The sequence below is a fragment of the Calliopsis andreniformis genome, chromosome 6 (genome assembly GCF_051401765.1).
Source record: "Calliopsis andreniformis isolate RMS-2024a chromosome 6, iyCalAndr_principal, whole genome shotgun sequence".
NCBI classification, from domain to species: domain Eukaryota; kingdom Metazoa; phylum Arthropoda; class Insecta; order Hymenoptera; family Andrenidae; genus Calliopsis; species Calliopsis andreniformis.
Genome location: NC_135067.1, coordinates 16,725,111 through 16,743,021, shown reverse-complemented (window position 1 = coordinate 16,743,021; position 17,911 = coordinate 16,725,111). Strand labels below are relative to the sequence as shown.

Here is a 17,911-nt window from a genome sequence, read left to right as displayed (position 1 = left end):
GTCAAACACCTCAGAGTCGTCACAAACTGGATATTATTCGACTAACTCATCCCTGAACTCCACCATCTCTCGATGATATTTCCGTATTCCGTTCGACTCGGTTTTCCATTTCCAGGTAAGGATTAAGAGCGAGGATTGAAATATTCGCGAGACATAAAGAGGCCGTAAATAAGTTACCGCTGGCGGCCAGTTTTCCCCGTGAATTTTCCCAGCAAAGGAGTGGAATGAAATTTCAGAAAAACTGAAAGTGCCCGCCGGTTTTTCGAGCAGCCTAAATGAACTTTTTTCTACTGCCACGAGGCTGGGGTGGAACGGCGCAGGGCGTGAAGAAGGGGACGCGCGGCCCGCGGGTTTTATTCCTCGAACGAGGAAAACTCGAGAGCAGCCCCGAACGTAGTGAACTTCGAGCGTTTCTTTTCCGGTAATGATGAACCGAACTCCTGGAAAAGTTTCAAACGGTACCGGCAACTTTCGCCCTTTCGCGAGCGATGCAGCATGGCGTGCGCGCAATACTGTTCCTACTCTGTTCACCCTCCGCTCTCCTCTCGGCCGCCTTCACCCTGTTACATTTTCAAAGTCGACCCAGCAACCACGGAAGCGGATTGAAAGCTCGACTACGCGTGACACCGTGACACCAACGATTTCACGCGGGTTCGTCGAGGATCCCATGATTCTCTGCTCGTGGAAACAACCGACCACACTACGAACAAAATTTATCGTTCGGCTGTGTCTCGCGTAACTATTATGGACCATTAAATACATTTAACGTTAGTAATAAAGCTCCTATAATGGTCTCTATGGATTTAAGTTTGACGACTGGACTCCCGTTTCGGTGCTCGTGATCAAACGCTTTTAAATGCTCCGGTACATAATTTATTCTGTAGCTTCTGTGAATTCGACGAGCTGATAATTCTTATTCATGAGCAGTTTAACTTGCTCAGAATAACTTCTCAAGTATAATCGCAAAGATAATCTTGCTCCTTATACCAATCCCAGAAAATTCATCTACTTAAGAAGATTTCTTTGGAATCGCAGACAATAAAATACTGCCGACGAGTCTACGTCAGATTGTGACTCCAAATGGCACGCTGGTGCTGCATCACGTTGACAATAGTACGGATCGAGGTACCTACACCTGCACAGCGAAGAACAAGCAGGGCCGCTCAGATTCGCAGACGGTCCACATCGAAGTGAAAGGTAAAGTTTCCACCGTTCTATTTCCCCCAGCCTTCATTTTTGCCAGTTTCTCTACCAGTGATTTTATCTGCTTAAATTGGAATAACAGCGTGTTCCGCGCTGCCGGGTATCTCGTCGTCAAACCTGATCCGCTCTGTCAGGATTTTCTTTGCTTCGACAGTGCAGGGAGGCCACGGCTGGGCGAGCACCATCCCTGTAATCGCACCGCGAAGTTTCTCCGCTGAAACGCAACGACGTCGAGTCGCCTTTACGACGTGGAATCATTCGAGGCGTTACATGATTCCCGCGTTCAGGTTGAAATCCTGGAAAATACGTGAGATGCCTTCATCGAAAATCCCTTATTCGAATGACACACTTCGTAATTGTTCCGCATTTTCCTCGGTTTCCCTTCTTCCATGGTAACTCGAAACAAAATTTTTCTATGGATTCACGAATGCCTTTTTCCTTTTATCAAGCTCAAGAAATTGAAAGGTTTTCTTCCTGTGCTTGCAAATTGAAGGCACTGTTTGTAATGCTGGAGGAAATTTTACCCGGCTCGTTTTTACCGTGGCGAGCATCTTTGTGAATTGTATTTCTCGTTCAAAATTAGAGGAGGAAGATAATTTGATCCCAGTCTGAAATTGTTGGATTGTTGTTTCGACCTCTCGTGACCTCTTGATCGCACCCTGTTATTCCAATGGAGCAAGACTGTTTGCCTGTAATCGATTTGTTCATATACAGTTTAGAATAACGAACCGATAAGATTGTGAAATTTCCCTTGGATTAATAACGGCTTCAGATCGACGATTTTAACGCAGCAATCACGGCTGAGCCGTTTCCACAGGTAGGGCACATAAAACGTGTCGTCAAACTTACAGAAAAGAAAGCATAGAAAAAGAGAAGGTCGAATCGAGGCGACTGTTAAACCGCCTGTACGCGTATAGATGTATAACTACCACTTACATACTGTGATTCAACTCGAGAGTCGAGAGGATAACGCGCGCGTCTCACTGAGCGACAAAAACGGAATAATCGGTTTAAGGGGACACGGAGCATTGAAAACTTTATTCGAATCGAATCGCTCGAGTCGAGCTGTCGCTTCGAGAGGGCCGAAAAGAAAGGAGCGGAGCAATCGAAACTCCCTCGGCATCGTCGAGCCAACCGACGGCGACGCGTCGAACGTTAACGATCGATGCGTGTAGCTTTTGTTTCCGTTTCAATCGTTACCGCGACGTCTACGTGAATATTTCTTCTTTTTCACAAAAAAAAAAGAAGGAAATACTGGTATCGATCCATTACGAGAAAGAAGTTTCTTTGGTCCTTCGTGCTCGAGACTCTCGGCGATGAAACCGACAGAATCAAAACGAGGTTTACACGCGGTGTCGTGATGAAATAAAATGTGTCGTGATTCCTGTAATTTTCAGTACCGCCTAAAATCGATCCGTTTAGCTTTCCGGATCGTATACAGGAAGGCGCGCGGGTACACGTGACCTGCGTGGTCAGCGAGGGCGATTCACCACTCAAGATCACCTGGCTGAAGGACGGCAGGCCGCTGGATCCCAAGGAGGCCATTACGCATCACATTGACCAGTACGACCTCACATTGAGGATACTGAGCGCATCCACCGCGCATAATGGCAACTATACGTGCGTTGCCAGCAACGATGCCGCCGAAACCTCTCGCACGGCATCGCTATTGGTTCACGGTACGCAGGGACAGGCGCGGTTCTCCCCTCGCAAAACATTCAAATTCCCGATGACAAATTTCTCGACTTAACAGCGCGGATCCTGTTACCATCGACTCTGGCGATGACGGTGGTCCTTCTCCTTTTTTCGATTCATCGACAGAAGGACTTTAGAATGTAACTTGGCCGACGATGAATAACAAAGTTCCTCCATTGTGTGCCGGTAGCAAAACCTGACTCCAAAATCGATCCTTCTCCTAGTAATTGAGCCATTCAGGAAATAGCTGGGACGTCGTCTTTGACTTCCACCGTTTCTTGTACGTCGCATTAATTAAATGTTCGCCACATCGGAAAGTTCGGAGGGATTATTCAAAAGCGCATGAATCTCTTGGAGGGACACCACCGTGATCGTTAAACTCGTATTATGAACGTATTCGGCCACACATTTCATACCGGAAAGTTCGAGTCCAGCATACGCCACCACTTTGAAATGTCCTCCATTCGTCGGCCCACAGGGCTGAAATCTTTCGCTCACCACCGTGAGCCATTCGTTTCACCTCCTTCGTATTTTTATTGCTCAGTACCAATCTCAACTACGATTGTGTTTTATTTCCCAGCATACCGAGAACTCTGTTAGGAAACATTCTTTCGCACCCCCAACACCGCCCTCTCTTAAAACAGCTATGAAGCTGGCTGATACGCGATTTCATGCCCCGTTTTGCTTTATTCTCCTATCGCTCGAGCGCATTACTCGTTGCGGATAAATTCGCGGGGAACAATCGCCGTTGACTCGGCGCGCGATATGGCCGTGAAATGGACAGGAAAAACGAAGGAGAGACGAGCTCAGGATCGTCGATATTAATCGTCGCGCGACACTCGACAGGACCTCTCGAACAGTTCAAACTGCCGGTCGTTGTAAAGAGCGCAAGATCAATCGTTCGCCACTCTTCGTCCTCGGGCGAGGCCTCTTTCTCTTTTTTTCCTACCCACGTCGCTCTTTCCACGCTCGTTTGCATATCCCACAGACACACACACGTATGTATACACACGTACGCCCTTCTTTTTCTCTTTCTCTCTTATCCAGCAGCAGTCAGAGCCGTGCAGTTTCCCCTCGTTTTCGTTTCTGTCGCGCGACGGAGCGGCCAGCATTAAAAACCACCCCCTCTTTCCTCGGCGAACAAATCAGTGCAAGCGGAACGAACGAAACTCTTGCTCGACCGACGAACCTACGTACGAAACGAACAGCCTTAGGGCGATTTTAACGTGTCGTGTCGTGACAAGCGGCGAACCAAAACAGCATCCTCGATTACACATGGGGGGAAAGTTCGCCACTGTGTGCATACGTGTGCAAGCTCCTACGCACGTACCCAGTATCACAGTAAATGATCGTCCGATTCTTGCCTCTGGGATATCGAGAGTCTGGCTGCTTCTCTGAATGTAGATTGGTTCTGTCACTTCGCGGGTCTGCCTCCAAAATTTCACTGAGACTCTACGCGTAATCTTCGAAGCAGACTGCTGAGGTTTCTGTGCGACCATTTTCAAGTAATATCGTGAGAGTAATTGTGGTTGGCGTTGAAGTTAATCGTAGCTGCTATAGAAGCTGCGTTGAATAGAACAGTAACTGAATAACGGTGAAGGGATGTATGTAAGGCCTGGAATAGTATGTGTTGTGTGCTCTTCACTAATTGGATGCGTGCAGTTCAGTAGTCACAGGTCTACTGACGAGTGTTGTGTGTGGACGTTGCGTGGTCAATGAACGGTGTCTCCGACTTTAGTTGTGCTTCGAAATTCGCCCAAAGTATATAAAGTTTTTATAGACTAATATCTCCGGTAACATCGTAATATTTTACTCAAGCATTTTCCTTTTGAAAATAGGAGAAAACCAGTCGACAAGCAAAAAATTCCGAATTCGTTCTCCATTTTTCCTGTAACGTCAAGCGTATTTACCTTGCAACGTATATTGAACATTTTTTTCTTTGTTCATTTGTCGAACTGTCTCGCTGCATCCAACCTGCAGCGTACGCGCGTGCACACACGGACAAACGATGTGCAACTCTTTGGGCATTACTCATACAGCGTTGCACTATCTGCCACCCTCGTACGGTTTCTCAATTATCCTCAAACAACCGCTACGTTCTGTTCTAATACCTCCGGGGCACTAAATATCCTGCCTCGGCGTGTATCTCTGTTGGTCGGGTCCAACGAGGCGAGTTATTATTGTCGTTCCGTGACATTACGTACCGTTTCCGCGGCGCGACAAGACCGTGTTGAAGAGTCGCGGCTTTGCTCGAAAAAAATGTTCAAGTCAGTCGACGAATTTCGTTCCTGTGGCCACGGTTTCCTTCGGCTAGCTGGATTCCATAGGGAAACGTGAGCTGGAAATTCAGTAAACGCTGAGAGGATAGAGACCAGCTTGGTTGACGTTATTACGAGATACATATTAAATCGATGATGCCAGCGATACCTATGCAATCGTGACGCCTGCAGCGACGATATCAGGTCTTTTAATAACGTTAACTAACATAAATAGGTCCTTTATTCTATTATGGGACCGCCATTCATTCACGCGATAACCGCGTCGAAGCCCTCCCGGTGACTCCGTCGATGTTAATACGATCCTATTCGTATAATGGCGTACGCGTAATCACGCACACAGCTGAGTTGATAAGCAGCGTTGATGTTATCGCATTACGTTAACCCACCGTACGTCCATTACTAGAAGCGCTATATGAGCGACACTACCGAACGATGGAATCTGAGGCCTCAATCAACTTAATGATTCAAAGGGGGGAGGGTTTAATCCCTCAAAGGAGGGAACATCGGTTCATATAGTTAAGATATTATTGGAGGATTCACGAAATCCGTTTTCACGTACGCGCGACATTTGCATCCCCGAGGGATTCTATAAGATTACCGGAGGAAATGCCGTCGTTTACGGCTAATACGATAATAGTTTGAACGCGTGCCATTCCTGTTCGTTTGCTAATGAACACGCAGCTTAGTTTATATATTAGGTCGTGGATCATGTAGCACGATGTAATATTCACGTTCACGGAGAAACCGTTGTTTCAAAGGTACAGAGTAATCTGCATATTGTAGTGGAATTAATACGAGGGTTGTATTTCTACGAGGATGAGTCAAATCATGGAAACGTGCCTCTCATATGTTATCTTCATGCAATTAACATTTCTATTACACGACTCGAGTTATGGATAATTGAGTTTGAAGATTCCAGGCTTAAACATTTTGAAATGCCACAGATTTTATCCGAAGTACGCAGAAGTTAAGCCAGACTTTGACTCATTCTCGAAATTATGGACCAGAACGATACTATTGACCCAGTTCAGCTTGCTTCAAGATGCTCCTCTCACGTCTACATTAACGATTCTCAATATTATACGTACAGGATGTTAAAAGAAGTTGTCTGAAAAAAATTCATTCGCTAAGTAGGTACTACTGAATCAAGGGATCTACTTTCAACCCCCACCTCCGCAAGTTTTTCAGCCATCTTCCTCTAACACCCTCACATCAGAACCCAATCATTCTGAATCCCCAACCGTAACTAGATGCTTCGAGCCAAACGAAACGCGCATCAGGTTCCCATCAGAGGCAAAGGATGCTCAACAGGGAGTCACGGCGCCAGGCGTCGTCGAATCGAGTCGCAGGGACCAAGAAGCACCCTCACGGGCCATGGATACACGCGTAACACACACCCACACATCGATACCATTCGCTCACCGCTTGGTCTCTCTTTTTTTGTGCAGTTCCGCCCACGATAGCTCCCTTTAGCTTTAACAAGGACCTCTCGGAGGGCGTGCGTGCTCAGGTAACTTGCATGGTCGAGAAGGGCGATCCTCCGTTCACGATCGCCTGGTCCAAGGACGGCGAGCCGATCGCCGGGCCCGGTCCACCTGGCTTCGGCAACTCCGGCCTAACCGGTCCCAGACACACGCAGACACCCGCGGGGCTACGCGTAACCAACATTGACGCCCATTCCAGTACCATAGTTATCGAGCGCGTCAGCGCCGCGCACACGGGCAACTATACTTGCCTGGCGCGCAATTCCGTGGCCGAGGTCCTCTGGACGGCCGAATTGATTGTTCGTGGTAAAGTAGACCGAAAGACAGCACAACCGGGCTGCCGGGCTCGACACCCGTTTCGCTATTACACAATGCCGTTCACGTCACTTTCCTTTTCGTTCTATTGCACCTCGCAACGCACCCTTTGTCTATCTTCACGGTATCTTTATCCACGGGGTTGTCCATTGGAGAGGAGTCGTGCAGATGTTATTTGTGAAGGTAACTGGTCTTACTTTACGATCTTCGTTTCTGAGATATCTTATCTGGGAGGTTAAAGCTTAGATCTGCAGTTTTTGAAGTTCTTTAACTTGAGGTATTAAGTGGAATAAGTGACTGCACTTCGTGAATACATTCAATGTAGAATTTTCATGTTTGGTGAATTAGAGCGAAGAATTTGAATGATTTAGATTCTAATAATGGTAGGTAATTGAAAAGCAGTAAGAAATTATGGTACCTACATATTGAGTAGTATTTTATTTTAGTATGATTAAAGGATTAATATATTCTAAATTTGTAAGTAGTGGTAAAGGAACATGGTGGACAACCCTGTAGGTATTTATATTCTATATTCTTATTGTTATCACTGTGTAATCACATCTAAGAGCAGCCGCAGCAGCAGCCGCAGCCATCGCCGCGTATTCGAAGTAGCATGAGATTGTCCAACTAGGGCTGCGAGTTCTTCCGTTCTCACAGTACTTTTCTGACAATTCTATATTTACCGACATTCGTCAGATATTTATTTGAAAGCAGTAACAACGGCTGTAACTCAATTTCCCATCGTTACATTACAAATACATAGATATCAAAAGATACATTCAATCAATTTTCTATTTAAAATACACCTTACAAAGGGAGGCATATCACACGCGTTCAAATAATACAGAATCAACCACTTACACAAATTTCATAACACGGACTAAATACGCAGCTCTAGACTCTCTATCGAAAATGATTCGTAAGAAAATGCAGCAGCAGCAGCAGCAGCCGCCCAGCCAGCAACTGCGACGCACCAACGCACTTGAGCACCGCACAATACGATAGCGTTCTCACCGTATATGGTCACAATACTTTGTCTAGTTGTATATTTCACAGGCGCACCGTCTATGAAAATCGCACCTCTCCCGATCTTCGAATTCGAACAGAGCACCGCGATCCCAGCTTCCGCGCGTCAGTGCTCGAGGAGGCGTCGAAGAAAGGGTGAAGCACAGGGAACAGCGGGGATCTCGAAACGAGAGGGTCGAACTCGAAAGTTCGACACGTGGCTCGTGGCCTCGAAGTTCGATGACACGGAAGCTATGATCGCGGTGCTTCCCGAAGGAAGGGGGTTCTGCATGAAAGGGCACCAACCGCCACTTTTGCGAAAATTTCGGCTTCGGCGTAGCACCACTTCATCTTGAATTCGTACACGAGTACCAGCAGCAGCCGCTGCTCGAAGTTCAACTTGGAGCGCCAATTCTCCGCTCGTTCACTTAATCAGCACACGCATATATGCACCGACACCTTCTGTTCTCTGTTCTTTTTTCTTTTACTACCCACCCCTCAGAAACCGTTTCCCAAGGTTTTCTTATTTATTTTGTTCGGTCGATTACGGGACACTTGGCACCGATTCCTTTCGCGCGACACCACCTTTATTGTTCCCCGGGCAACTGCACTCAAACCGTATCCCCGAAGCCACTTAGTCGCCGACAACGATCGATTCCATCGATTCGACGTTACGTGGCGAATAATTAGCTCGACCCTCGCCGATACGCTCCGAGGCATCGATGGAGCGTGGAACGTTTCGTATCGTGGTGGACGGCGGGATAATAGCATGGAACCAGTTCGCCAAAAATTATTCGCCACGTACGTCTATCCGTTAATTCTCCCACGGGAAATGGTTGTCAGGCGCAAATGTCTGACCAAGATCCACAAAAGGGCTTGTTTCACTACGTGTATGTACGCAAATGCACAATCACCGCATTGTCTTTGAGTCGAAGTGTCCGCACAGCACTGATTTCTGCACCGTTCTATTTCACTGTGGTCTCTCACTGTATTTATTCGTTTAGAGCAGTTTTACTTAACACAACGTCGAGTATCGCACCATTCGTTCTCTCTTCGCGCACTTTTCACCCCTATTCTATCTCTCGCGTCTACTATCTTCCTTTATCCTCGGTCTGACTCCTGTCTTGCCTCCTTTCGCGATCGAGACAGGGAGGAAACGATTATCCGACATATCTAATCGGGCAGCAAAGTTTCTCATCGCAAAAGGCAACCCCTTCCTCTCTCGACCGTAGATCACGTCTTTTGTTTCACTTTGCGCTGAAGTAGGAAATTGCAGTAGGCCAATTCGAGAAGTTCGCTCTTGCTTCGGCGCAATAAGCTTAGACCCAAACACGATGGCATCTGAAACGGGTTACCCACAAGGATATTGCTACCAGGATATCTCTGTTATCCTAGCCTTCAATTAACGGTTTCGAGACGCTCAGTGAGGCGATGTTAGTCTCGTCAAAATTTCGCAAACTAACGACCCAGGTCGCGATAATTGTTTCGGGGTAAAGAAAGAAGAGGTAGAGGTCCGCGGGATCCATTAAAAGTCGTCGGGATCTGCAAGTAAAATGGGAGGGAAACGAGACGATGAAATTTCAGATGCCAGCGTGGTTGGCAGCGCGCGAAACTCAACCCGATGCAAAGGGGTAACTAACGACCCAACTGTTATGAAACAGTGCCACCCCGTTGGGTGATGGAACCTCAAGATGTCCGTGCCTCTGAGGGGATGTCGCGATTGGTGCTCCACTGTCGCGCTGAAGGATTCCCGAAGCCAGAGGTCACGTGGAGGCGTGCGAGCGGAAAGAAGCCTGGCGACTATCACGACATATTTACGCACAAGCACGCCCAAGATTTCGGGATACACGCTGACGGGTCGCTGGTGTTCGGCCGCGTGCAGGAAGATCACGAGGGATTTTACTTGTGCGAGGCAGTGAACGGGATTGGCCCTGGTCTCAGCAAGGTCGTACATCTAATGGTGAACGGTAAGATGTCTCCTAGAGCGAAATCTACGACAACGTTTGTTCCCAAACGATCGTCTTTTTCCTACATGGTAGACTTACGAGTCTCGTGACGGCGCTAAAGAGGGAATTCTATGTGAAGCGATAGCAGAAATTGGGGATTAGAAGACTTTCGCGAAGGGGAATTGGGAAAAGGCTCGATAAGTGTCTTTGATCATTCTCTAAAGTATATTTCGTGAAGTGTGAAGGTGTATTTGTACGTATTATTTAATTGAATGGTGGGAGATATCCTATTTTGGAATGAACCTCTATCTCGCTTGTATATGTTATACACGAGATACGAGAGAGAAAAAAGTAAAGACAGACAAATTACGGCAGCTTTGTTGTACCTCTCACGACTTAATGGTTGGTATACTCTTTATGCACTCGAGACACATTTTGCTAAAGTACTGGAGGATGAGCCTCCACGGAATTTATTGCGAAGTTACTGGAAAACAGGAATACACTGGCGTTTAAGCAACACGCGCGATTACTAGTTGCTAAGTCGCAAAAGCTACAATTTAACTTTCAACCGTCATCTTTCCCCCTTAAATCCTCGCTAGCTAAACACTGGTTATCGCTGTTCTGGATTATTCCATACAGTACCCGCCCAGTTCGTGGAAAAACATCGTAATCAAACAGCGAGGCTGGGCTCGAACGCGTCGCTGCGCTGCGAGGCGAAAGGCGATCATCCCTTAAAAATACTTTGGAAAAAGTCTGGCGCGCAGTTGGACCAGAAGCTGTCCGACTATCGATACTCGTTGAAAGAGGAGAATACCACGGAAGGTACTATCAGCTCCCTGAGTTTCATCAGTACCAGTAGGGAAGACAGTGGGAGATACGTGTGCATCGCGTCGAATGCTTATGGCCACGACGAAATGACGATTCACCTTTATATTCAAGGTAAGAATGTGTTTAAGCCTCACCCACGTCGCAAATTTGTACCGGAAGTCATTCATTCTGTTTGACGGCAAAAACAGGAGGAACAAAAACAATCGCGTCGATCTCGGCTTGGGAACGAATTATTAATGTTATCTATGGCAACGAAGCGACGTAACGAGTCGTGTAAATTAGAGGCGCATGGAGCTTAAAAAATCGTGAGAAAAAAGAGGAAAATCGAGACTCCGATGGATAGGGATTTAGAGGTAGTTTTCCTCTTTTTTTTCTTTTTTTTATGTCGAACGTGCTGCGATAATCCCCGATAACGATGTTATCGGGCATAATGCATCGGAGTCGTCCGGACGAAACAATTTCGATAATGTTTCCGGATTCTTGGTATTTGCATATAACGCTGTCGCAGTGCGCGCGCGTAATTATCGTAATGTATACCGAGCGCTCGGCAACTCGTCCATTTAATTTAATGCGCTTTCGCACAAATGCCGGCCGTGCACGGGCGACGGAAGAGATAACCGCCGCGTATAACCGTGGCCGCAAAATGAAATACGTTCCGGTACGGAACGCTTTGCAGTTGCGTAACGACGTTACCAGAACCGCGCTACCGAATGGTCACGATCACCGATGACTAACGAAAATGATCTCCTTTCATATTTTCGTTGCCCCGGAAACGCGCAGAGCCGCCCGATTTCCCGCGAAATCTCGTCGTGATCGAGAAGGGAAGTCGATACATCAATATCAGCTGGACCACTAGCCAAGACGGAAACAGCCCCATCACGCAGTACATTATAGAGTACAAAACTGACACTGGCAAGTAGATTCTCTTGATATATGCAGTTTTTGATACAGTTAGTTCACAAGCAGTTATTAAAATTTGAAAGTGTACAGGGTTCTCTGTGTTAAATATTCAAATTTTTAGAAATTCATATTTTTAAATATTCAAATTTTCAAAAATTCATATTTTTAAATATTCAAATTTTTAAATTTTCAAATTTTCAAAAATTCATATTTTTAAATATTCAAATTTTTAAATATTCAAATTTTTAAAAATTCAAATTTCCAAAAACTCTTCATATCCAGCTCTTCACTCGTAATCGTCAAAATACCTCTCTTTTGCAGAGGTGTGGCACGATCACACGTTCCACACGACAGTGCCAGGTACCCAAGCTCACGCGCACGTGAACGGTTTGCGTCCAGCAGTTACTTATCAATTTCGAATCTACGCGGAAAACGAATTAGGTCGGAGTCAAGCAAGTGATGTAAGTATTCCGACTACAACTGAATACGATCGATCCCCGTTTCCCTACTTGTTGCAACAATGTAGACGTCTGGGAAACGATTTATACTCCCTGGAACAACTTACAAACGAGTACATCCGTTGAACGACTATTTTCTTGTTCGCTGAATCTCTCTCGTGATCGTCAAAGGCGAGGTCCGATTAAAAATGAACGGTGCACCCATTTATCGTGTTTATCGGGGGCGATCGAATAGAAAACGGAAAGATAAATACAGAGATGACGGGAAAAGGGCGGTCGAGATGTAATCTGACGTCGGATTTCGTAACATATTCCGTCTTTCAGATTTTGGAAACGACGACAGAAGGGGAGAAACCAGGCGGACCGCCGAGAAATCTCAAGGTGGATCCTGTCAGCTCGACCGAGTTTAACGTCACCTGGGATCCACCTGATCATGATTTATGGAACGGAGAGATACTCGGCTATCACGTCGGCTACAAGGAACATCGGTAACGATCCAGAGGAACGGCATCCTTTAACGACCCGCTTTCCGATACCTTCGAATACGTTTCCCGCGTCACGGCCGCATACCAAATTGCAACGCCCGCGCGTGTTTCTCGGATAACGCTGATATTCTACACTCTCCAGTGCTGTGATAAATAACAGGAGCGCGCCGCGGTTTTCTCGTTTATTTCGTTCGGAAAACATTGACGTTGAAATATTTTCCAAACCCGTTGCGTTCGCGTTGCGAGTATTACTGAAATGCTCCCAGTATTTCAGTGTTGCAGACTGCACTCATTTTCAAACGTTACGTTTGTAGAGAGAAAATGTTACCACGATTTGAATTGGAATCATTTAAAGGAAAAACTCGGGAAGCGTCAAGTTTGAATTTCAGCTCTAGTGGAATCCTATTTTTTCTCTCTAAAACGTAATTATGACCAAAGTATGATATTTAGGTTGGCAGCGGCTCAGTACACATACAGAACCGTGGAGAGGCGAATTTCCACGGCCAGCGTGGCCTTAGGTCTGACGAGGACGTCGATGCCCGGCAGACACTACCAGTTGACGAACTTGAAGAAGTTCACGCAGTACAGTGTTGTGGTGCAGGCTTACAACGCGCTTGGCCAGGGTCCCATGACGCCGGAAGTTGTTGCGACGACCCTGCAAGATGGTAAGTACATGTTAGTAGAGTCAAAGTTTAGCAGACGTCAGTGGATTTAGAGTTTGGTCGAGTAAGATTTATTGTACTTACTCATCGAATACTTGGAATCGATTTTGAGTATCAAGCGTCGAAAAAATCGCGGTATCAAATTTAACGAACGCAATTCAATGGCGCTCAAAAATTCATGAACAGAATAATAGCGGATGCCGCGTGGTTATCATGAATTCCGCTATGAATACCAACCACCGTACATCCGGTCGGAACCCGAATAAATAATAAATTCAGAAGCGAGAGAACCGGCTGTCTGGAACTGATCTGCTTGCAAATAAGTTCTTTAATCCCAGCATCGTGAATGCGGCTCGGTTAAACTCCGAAGTGCTTTCTGTGCCTCCAACTTTCGCGAAGGAGTGTTTCTTGGGGGCACCTCGCGGTTTCGCAAAATAAACAGATTCCGCGTTAAACCAGCTCGTAGTTTGAATCTCCTGCCGGATTTTAAAGTTTCCACGACTGCCGGCTGCTCTCGAGACGACATCTGCGACACTTGCGAGGGTTTACTGATATTCCTTGCGTCTCGAACATTTTCAAGCTTCATTTAAATTGATCCGAGTAATTAATTCCTAACGACACCGAAATATTCTCAGTGCCGAGCGAGCCGCCCCAAGACGTGCGCTGCACGGCGCTCTCCTCGCAATCGCTTCAGGTCTCTTGGTACGCGCCCCCCAACTCCAGTCTCAACGGGATTCTGAAGGACTATAAGGTCCTATGGGAGAACATGGACGCTCTTGCAGACAGCATCAAACCAGAAATGAAGATCACCAATGCTCTGACTGTCGTGATTCGTGGCTTGCAGAAGTATACGAATTACTCTGTCCAAGTGTTGGCCTCGACGAGGGTTGGGGACGGTGTCGCGTCACCACCTTTGTATTGCGTCACCAAGGAGGACCTTCCAGAGGTGCCGGCGGGAGTGAAGGCTGTCGTCAGCTCCGCAACATCAATTATCGTGTCCTGGCAACCGCCCCTGAGAAGCAACGGGAACATCACGTCCTACAACGTTCATATCCGCGGCCCAGAGGGAAAACAGTACAGACGGGCACTGCCGCCCTATCAGACCAGCTACCAAGCCGAAAGTTTGCACAAGAGGAACCAGTACGAGTTCAGTATCGCCGCTGTCACCTCGGTGGGTGAGGGACCGCAGACACAACCTATCGCGATCTCGCCTTCCAACGAAGGTAAGTAGAGTGAAATACAGATTGACATGTACTAACGAAGATGAAATTATTTATCTTTTTGAGGTTTTCTGTGATTAATAAGTGGGAAGCAGTAAGTGATTACTTACAGTTACAGAAGTTCCAAAGTTCTAAAATGAAAAGAGTTACCTCTGCTTTGGGCTGTTACAGTTCGAGCAGCGATATACTCCTTCGGCGCGATGCTGGTCGTTCCGTGGAAGCAGGATGTGACGTTACCATGCCAGAACGTTGGGAAGCCAGAACCCTCGGTGACGTGGAAACAATGGGGCCAGATAGTAAAGTCGTCTGCCAGGGTGTCCTTGCTGCTGGATGGCTCGCTGCAGATCATGGATCTTCACAGGGAAGACAGCGGCAATTACACGTGCTACGTGGAGAATGTTCACGGTTCTGATCACATCATGCACCGTTTAACTGTGCAAGGTACGTGTCTTAAACGATTCTCTTGAAGATCATTACAAGCAGGTTCCAATGTTCCAAAGTTTTGTACTTCTGAGGAAGTTCTTCCAATATCGATTCCCTTTATGTACGAGTAAATATGTAAAGAGTAAAGCTGCGAAGCATGGAAAACGATAATTTTATTACGATCATTTTGCAGTTCCACCGGCAGCCCCATTGCTTCACGCCACCAGCGCTACCAGTAATTCGATCAACGTCCAATGGAAGAACGGCGATGATGGTGGCGCACCAATCAGGGGTTACATTCTCCATTACAAACGAGAATCTGGTGAATGGGAGGAGGTGAAAGTCTCCCACAAAAATAATAGCTACGTTCTGTCACAATTGTGGTGTGGGAATGACTATCAGATGTACATGACAGCGTATAATCGGATCGATATGGGGTCGCCCAGCGTGATCGTAAAAGCTACCACGAAAGGATCGAAGCCCGAAGACCCGCCCAGTAATGTCGAGAAATTCGTGACGGTGAACGTGTCATGGATTACCCTACACTTAAACATGTGGAACGACGGTGGATGCCCGATCACCTACTTCGAGCTGGAGTACAGGAAGAGCGGGGAAGACATTTGGACCTCGGTATCGAATAACATCGAGGTACTGGAGGATTCAGTCAGTCGTGTTCAAGATGAATCTGCTTTTCTTTCTATCAGCTCAACCGGCAGTTTAACGTAGACAAGTTTGTTGCTCTGAATTAGGGAGCATGTAACGTATTCAAGGAAAAAGTAGACGTCGTTAAATTCGAATGAATGATACAGATCTTCGACGTTAAGGTAATATCTCGGATGTTCCGTTGTTCAGGTACAAAAGACATACACGCTCAGCGAGCTGCAATCTGGAACGACGTACGACATCCGAATAAGGGCGCACAATAACGCGGGTTTTTCGGTCGCTGAGTACAGAGTAACGACTTTGCAACCACACATAAGCAGCACGGTGCCGACTGTGGAGATCGATCCCTACGTACCCCAACACTCATCCGTCTACTCGGATCTGAAGCTGATTATACCTCTGATACTCTGCTCTCTGGCGATTATTGCCGCCGCTGGCGCTGTGTTTTACTGTTTCCGGAAACGTTAGTAGCCGATACCAAGTGATTTATCCGTAAACTTGCCTTACGTGCACGTTCGCGCGGCAGGTAACGTTTAATGACGATGACCGTAGGTACGTTTATAGGGGAAATGGCGAGTCTACACGACGCGCAGACCGCGGCAGCCTTAGACAATAAGCAGAACATGGAGCAGCGCGAGCAGTATTACGCTACTGTGCGCAAGCCGCTTCGTTCGCCCATACGCGAGATGGCTACTTTGGAGAAAATTCCAGGTGATCATGAAAGTCACTAAAAATTATTTGAAAATAGATTGTAACTTCACATTTAGGCTCGTGAAGAATTATTGCATAATAGTGAGAATGTCTGTTCAATCGTCGATGAGTATTAAGTAGAAAATACTTAAAAAATGGAAAAAATGATTGCAGAATATTCGGAGGACATCTACCCCTATGCCACATTCCAGTTAGAGGAAAGCGTCCCGCCAGGAGGTGACAGCCGTTGCAATTCGGCGGCGCCACTTCAGACCTTCGTCTATCACGATCCTCGACTGTCCGCTGCCGACACTCTTCAATTACGAGAGGTATCGTTCGCCGTTCAGTTTGCTTTTGTCATTCACGATCGGTTTCTACCATTCACTTACCGTATCTGTCCACCAGCCAGTGGAAAAATACTCGCGCACACCGCATGCTCTCCTTTCCATCCGGCACGCAGACGACCTCGAAAATTACGTCATTAAATTATTACAAGATAAAAATTCGTACCTTACGAATTAAATGATAATCGTTGACCAATAATCAGTTTTGTGATCTGTTATCACTGAAACTCAAGAGCTTGATACGTGAACAAATAGCTTGTCTATTTACTAGGCGTCCTTTATATCCTAAAGAGATAAGTATTTTATTTCGATAGCTATTCGAGATAAAAATGAACATTGGTAAATGAAAGTAGCGTCTGTATACTTTAATATATGTGTGTACGAGCTTTTATCTTTTCCCGAGACAAACGTCCTTCTCAAAGCTTCGCTTCCTTCCTATCACCGGTATTGTATTTTTCCCTGATAATAAGGAACAGAAAATCCGATGGAAAGCAATTTGTAAACTAGAATAAAAAAAAAGAAAGACGTATAAATTCGCTTGAGCATGCTGCATCAATTTCAGCTGTGAACCGCGTTGCGCAAAATCCCAATCGCATTCCGTTCGTGTGCACATACGCCTGGCTTCGGGACTATTTAGAAATTGTCTGGCACGAAGATTGTTTCTACTTTTCTTCTTTTTTTTACCGTGAATTCGAACCGAGAATTCGAAGAGCCACGCGTCGTCGAGAAGAACGACTCGCAAACACGTCGCCCGTATCGCGACGATCATTCGAAAAACCTAGCAAGAGATCATTCAGTAGAGACGCGCGGATCGAGTAGAACAGATGTGCATCAATAGAGAATCGATCATTGTGACTGCTGGTCCCACCTTGCTTCGTTTCGCATCTGTCCTGATCAGTCCATCGAGGAACCGCCACACCGATGCAAACGATACTTCTCTTACATGTATATTCTCGCCATTCTACGCATCTCTCGCCAACTCTTGTCATAGCTCATCTAGCAGTAGAATAAGAAACATACTCTGTCTCGAATCTCATCGTACATGCGACTATAATTTCGTTGTTCGATAATCGTACAAGGAACGACCGTAGTGCGTGAATGGTGATTAGATCAGTGCCATTCGATCTCGTTCAATCGGCGCTATTCAAATGACCTCGTCAAAGCACGCTGGGAGATTCGACAAAGTCGTCCTCTAGAGGGCACCGTGCGGCTCGACAATCGATTGGCAAGGTTCGCAGCTATTCGCAGCGATTTCGAATCGACGATTGGCCCTGATCTAGAGCCTCTCTCTAACTTAGCTTTACGAATGCC

The 17,911-nt window shown here is 46.4% G+C and overlaps 1 protein-coding gene across 1 annotated transcript in view; it reads left to right on the top strand.

The window, feature by feature from the left end:
* The window catches only part of LOC143180114 (cell adhesion molecule Dscam2), an 85,153-nt gene that overhangs the window by 66,087 nt on the left and 1,155 nt on the right, over positions 1–17,911 (top strand). Inside the window, exons 9-22 of the mRNA XM_076379647.1 lie at positions 1,036–1,197; positions 6,626–6,967; positions 9,643–9,948; positions 10,567–10,866; positions 11,536–11,667; positions 11,977–12,116; positions 12,438–12,601; positions 13,049–13,263; positions 13,896–14,483; positions 14,652–14,921; positions 15,097–15,551; positions 15,756–16,029; positions 16,131–16,277; positions 16,431–16,585. Coding sequence (XP_076235762.1) covers positions 1,036–1,197; positions 6,626–6,967; positions 9,643–9,948; positions 10,567–10,866; positions 11,536–11,667; positions 11,977–12,116; positions 12,438–12,601; positions 13,049–13,263; positions 13,896–14,483; positions 14,652–14,921; positions 15,097–15,551; positions 15,756–16,029; positions 16,131–16,277; positions 16,431–16,585 — 3,650 coding nt within the window. The remainder of the gene's footprint in view (positions 1–1,035; positions 1,198–6,625; positions 6,968–9,642; positions 9,949–10,566; positions 10,867–11,535; positions 11,668–11,976; positions 12,117–12,437; positions 12,602–13,048; positions 13,264–13,895; positions 14,484–14,651; positions 14,922–15,096; positions 15,552–15,755; positions 16,030–16,130; positions 16,278–16,430; positions 16,586–17,911) is intronic.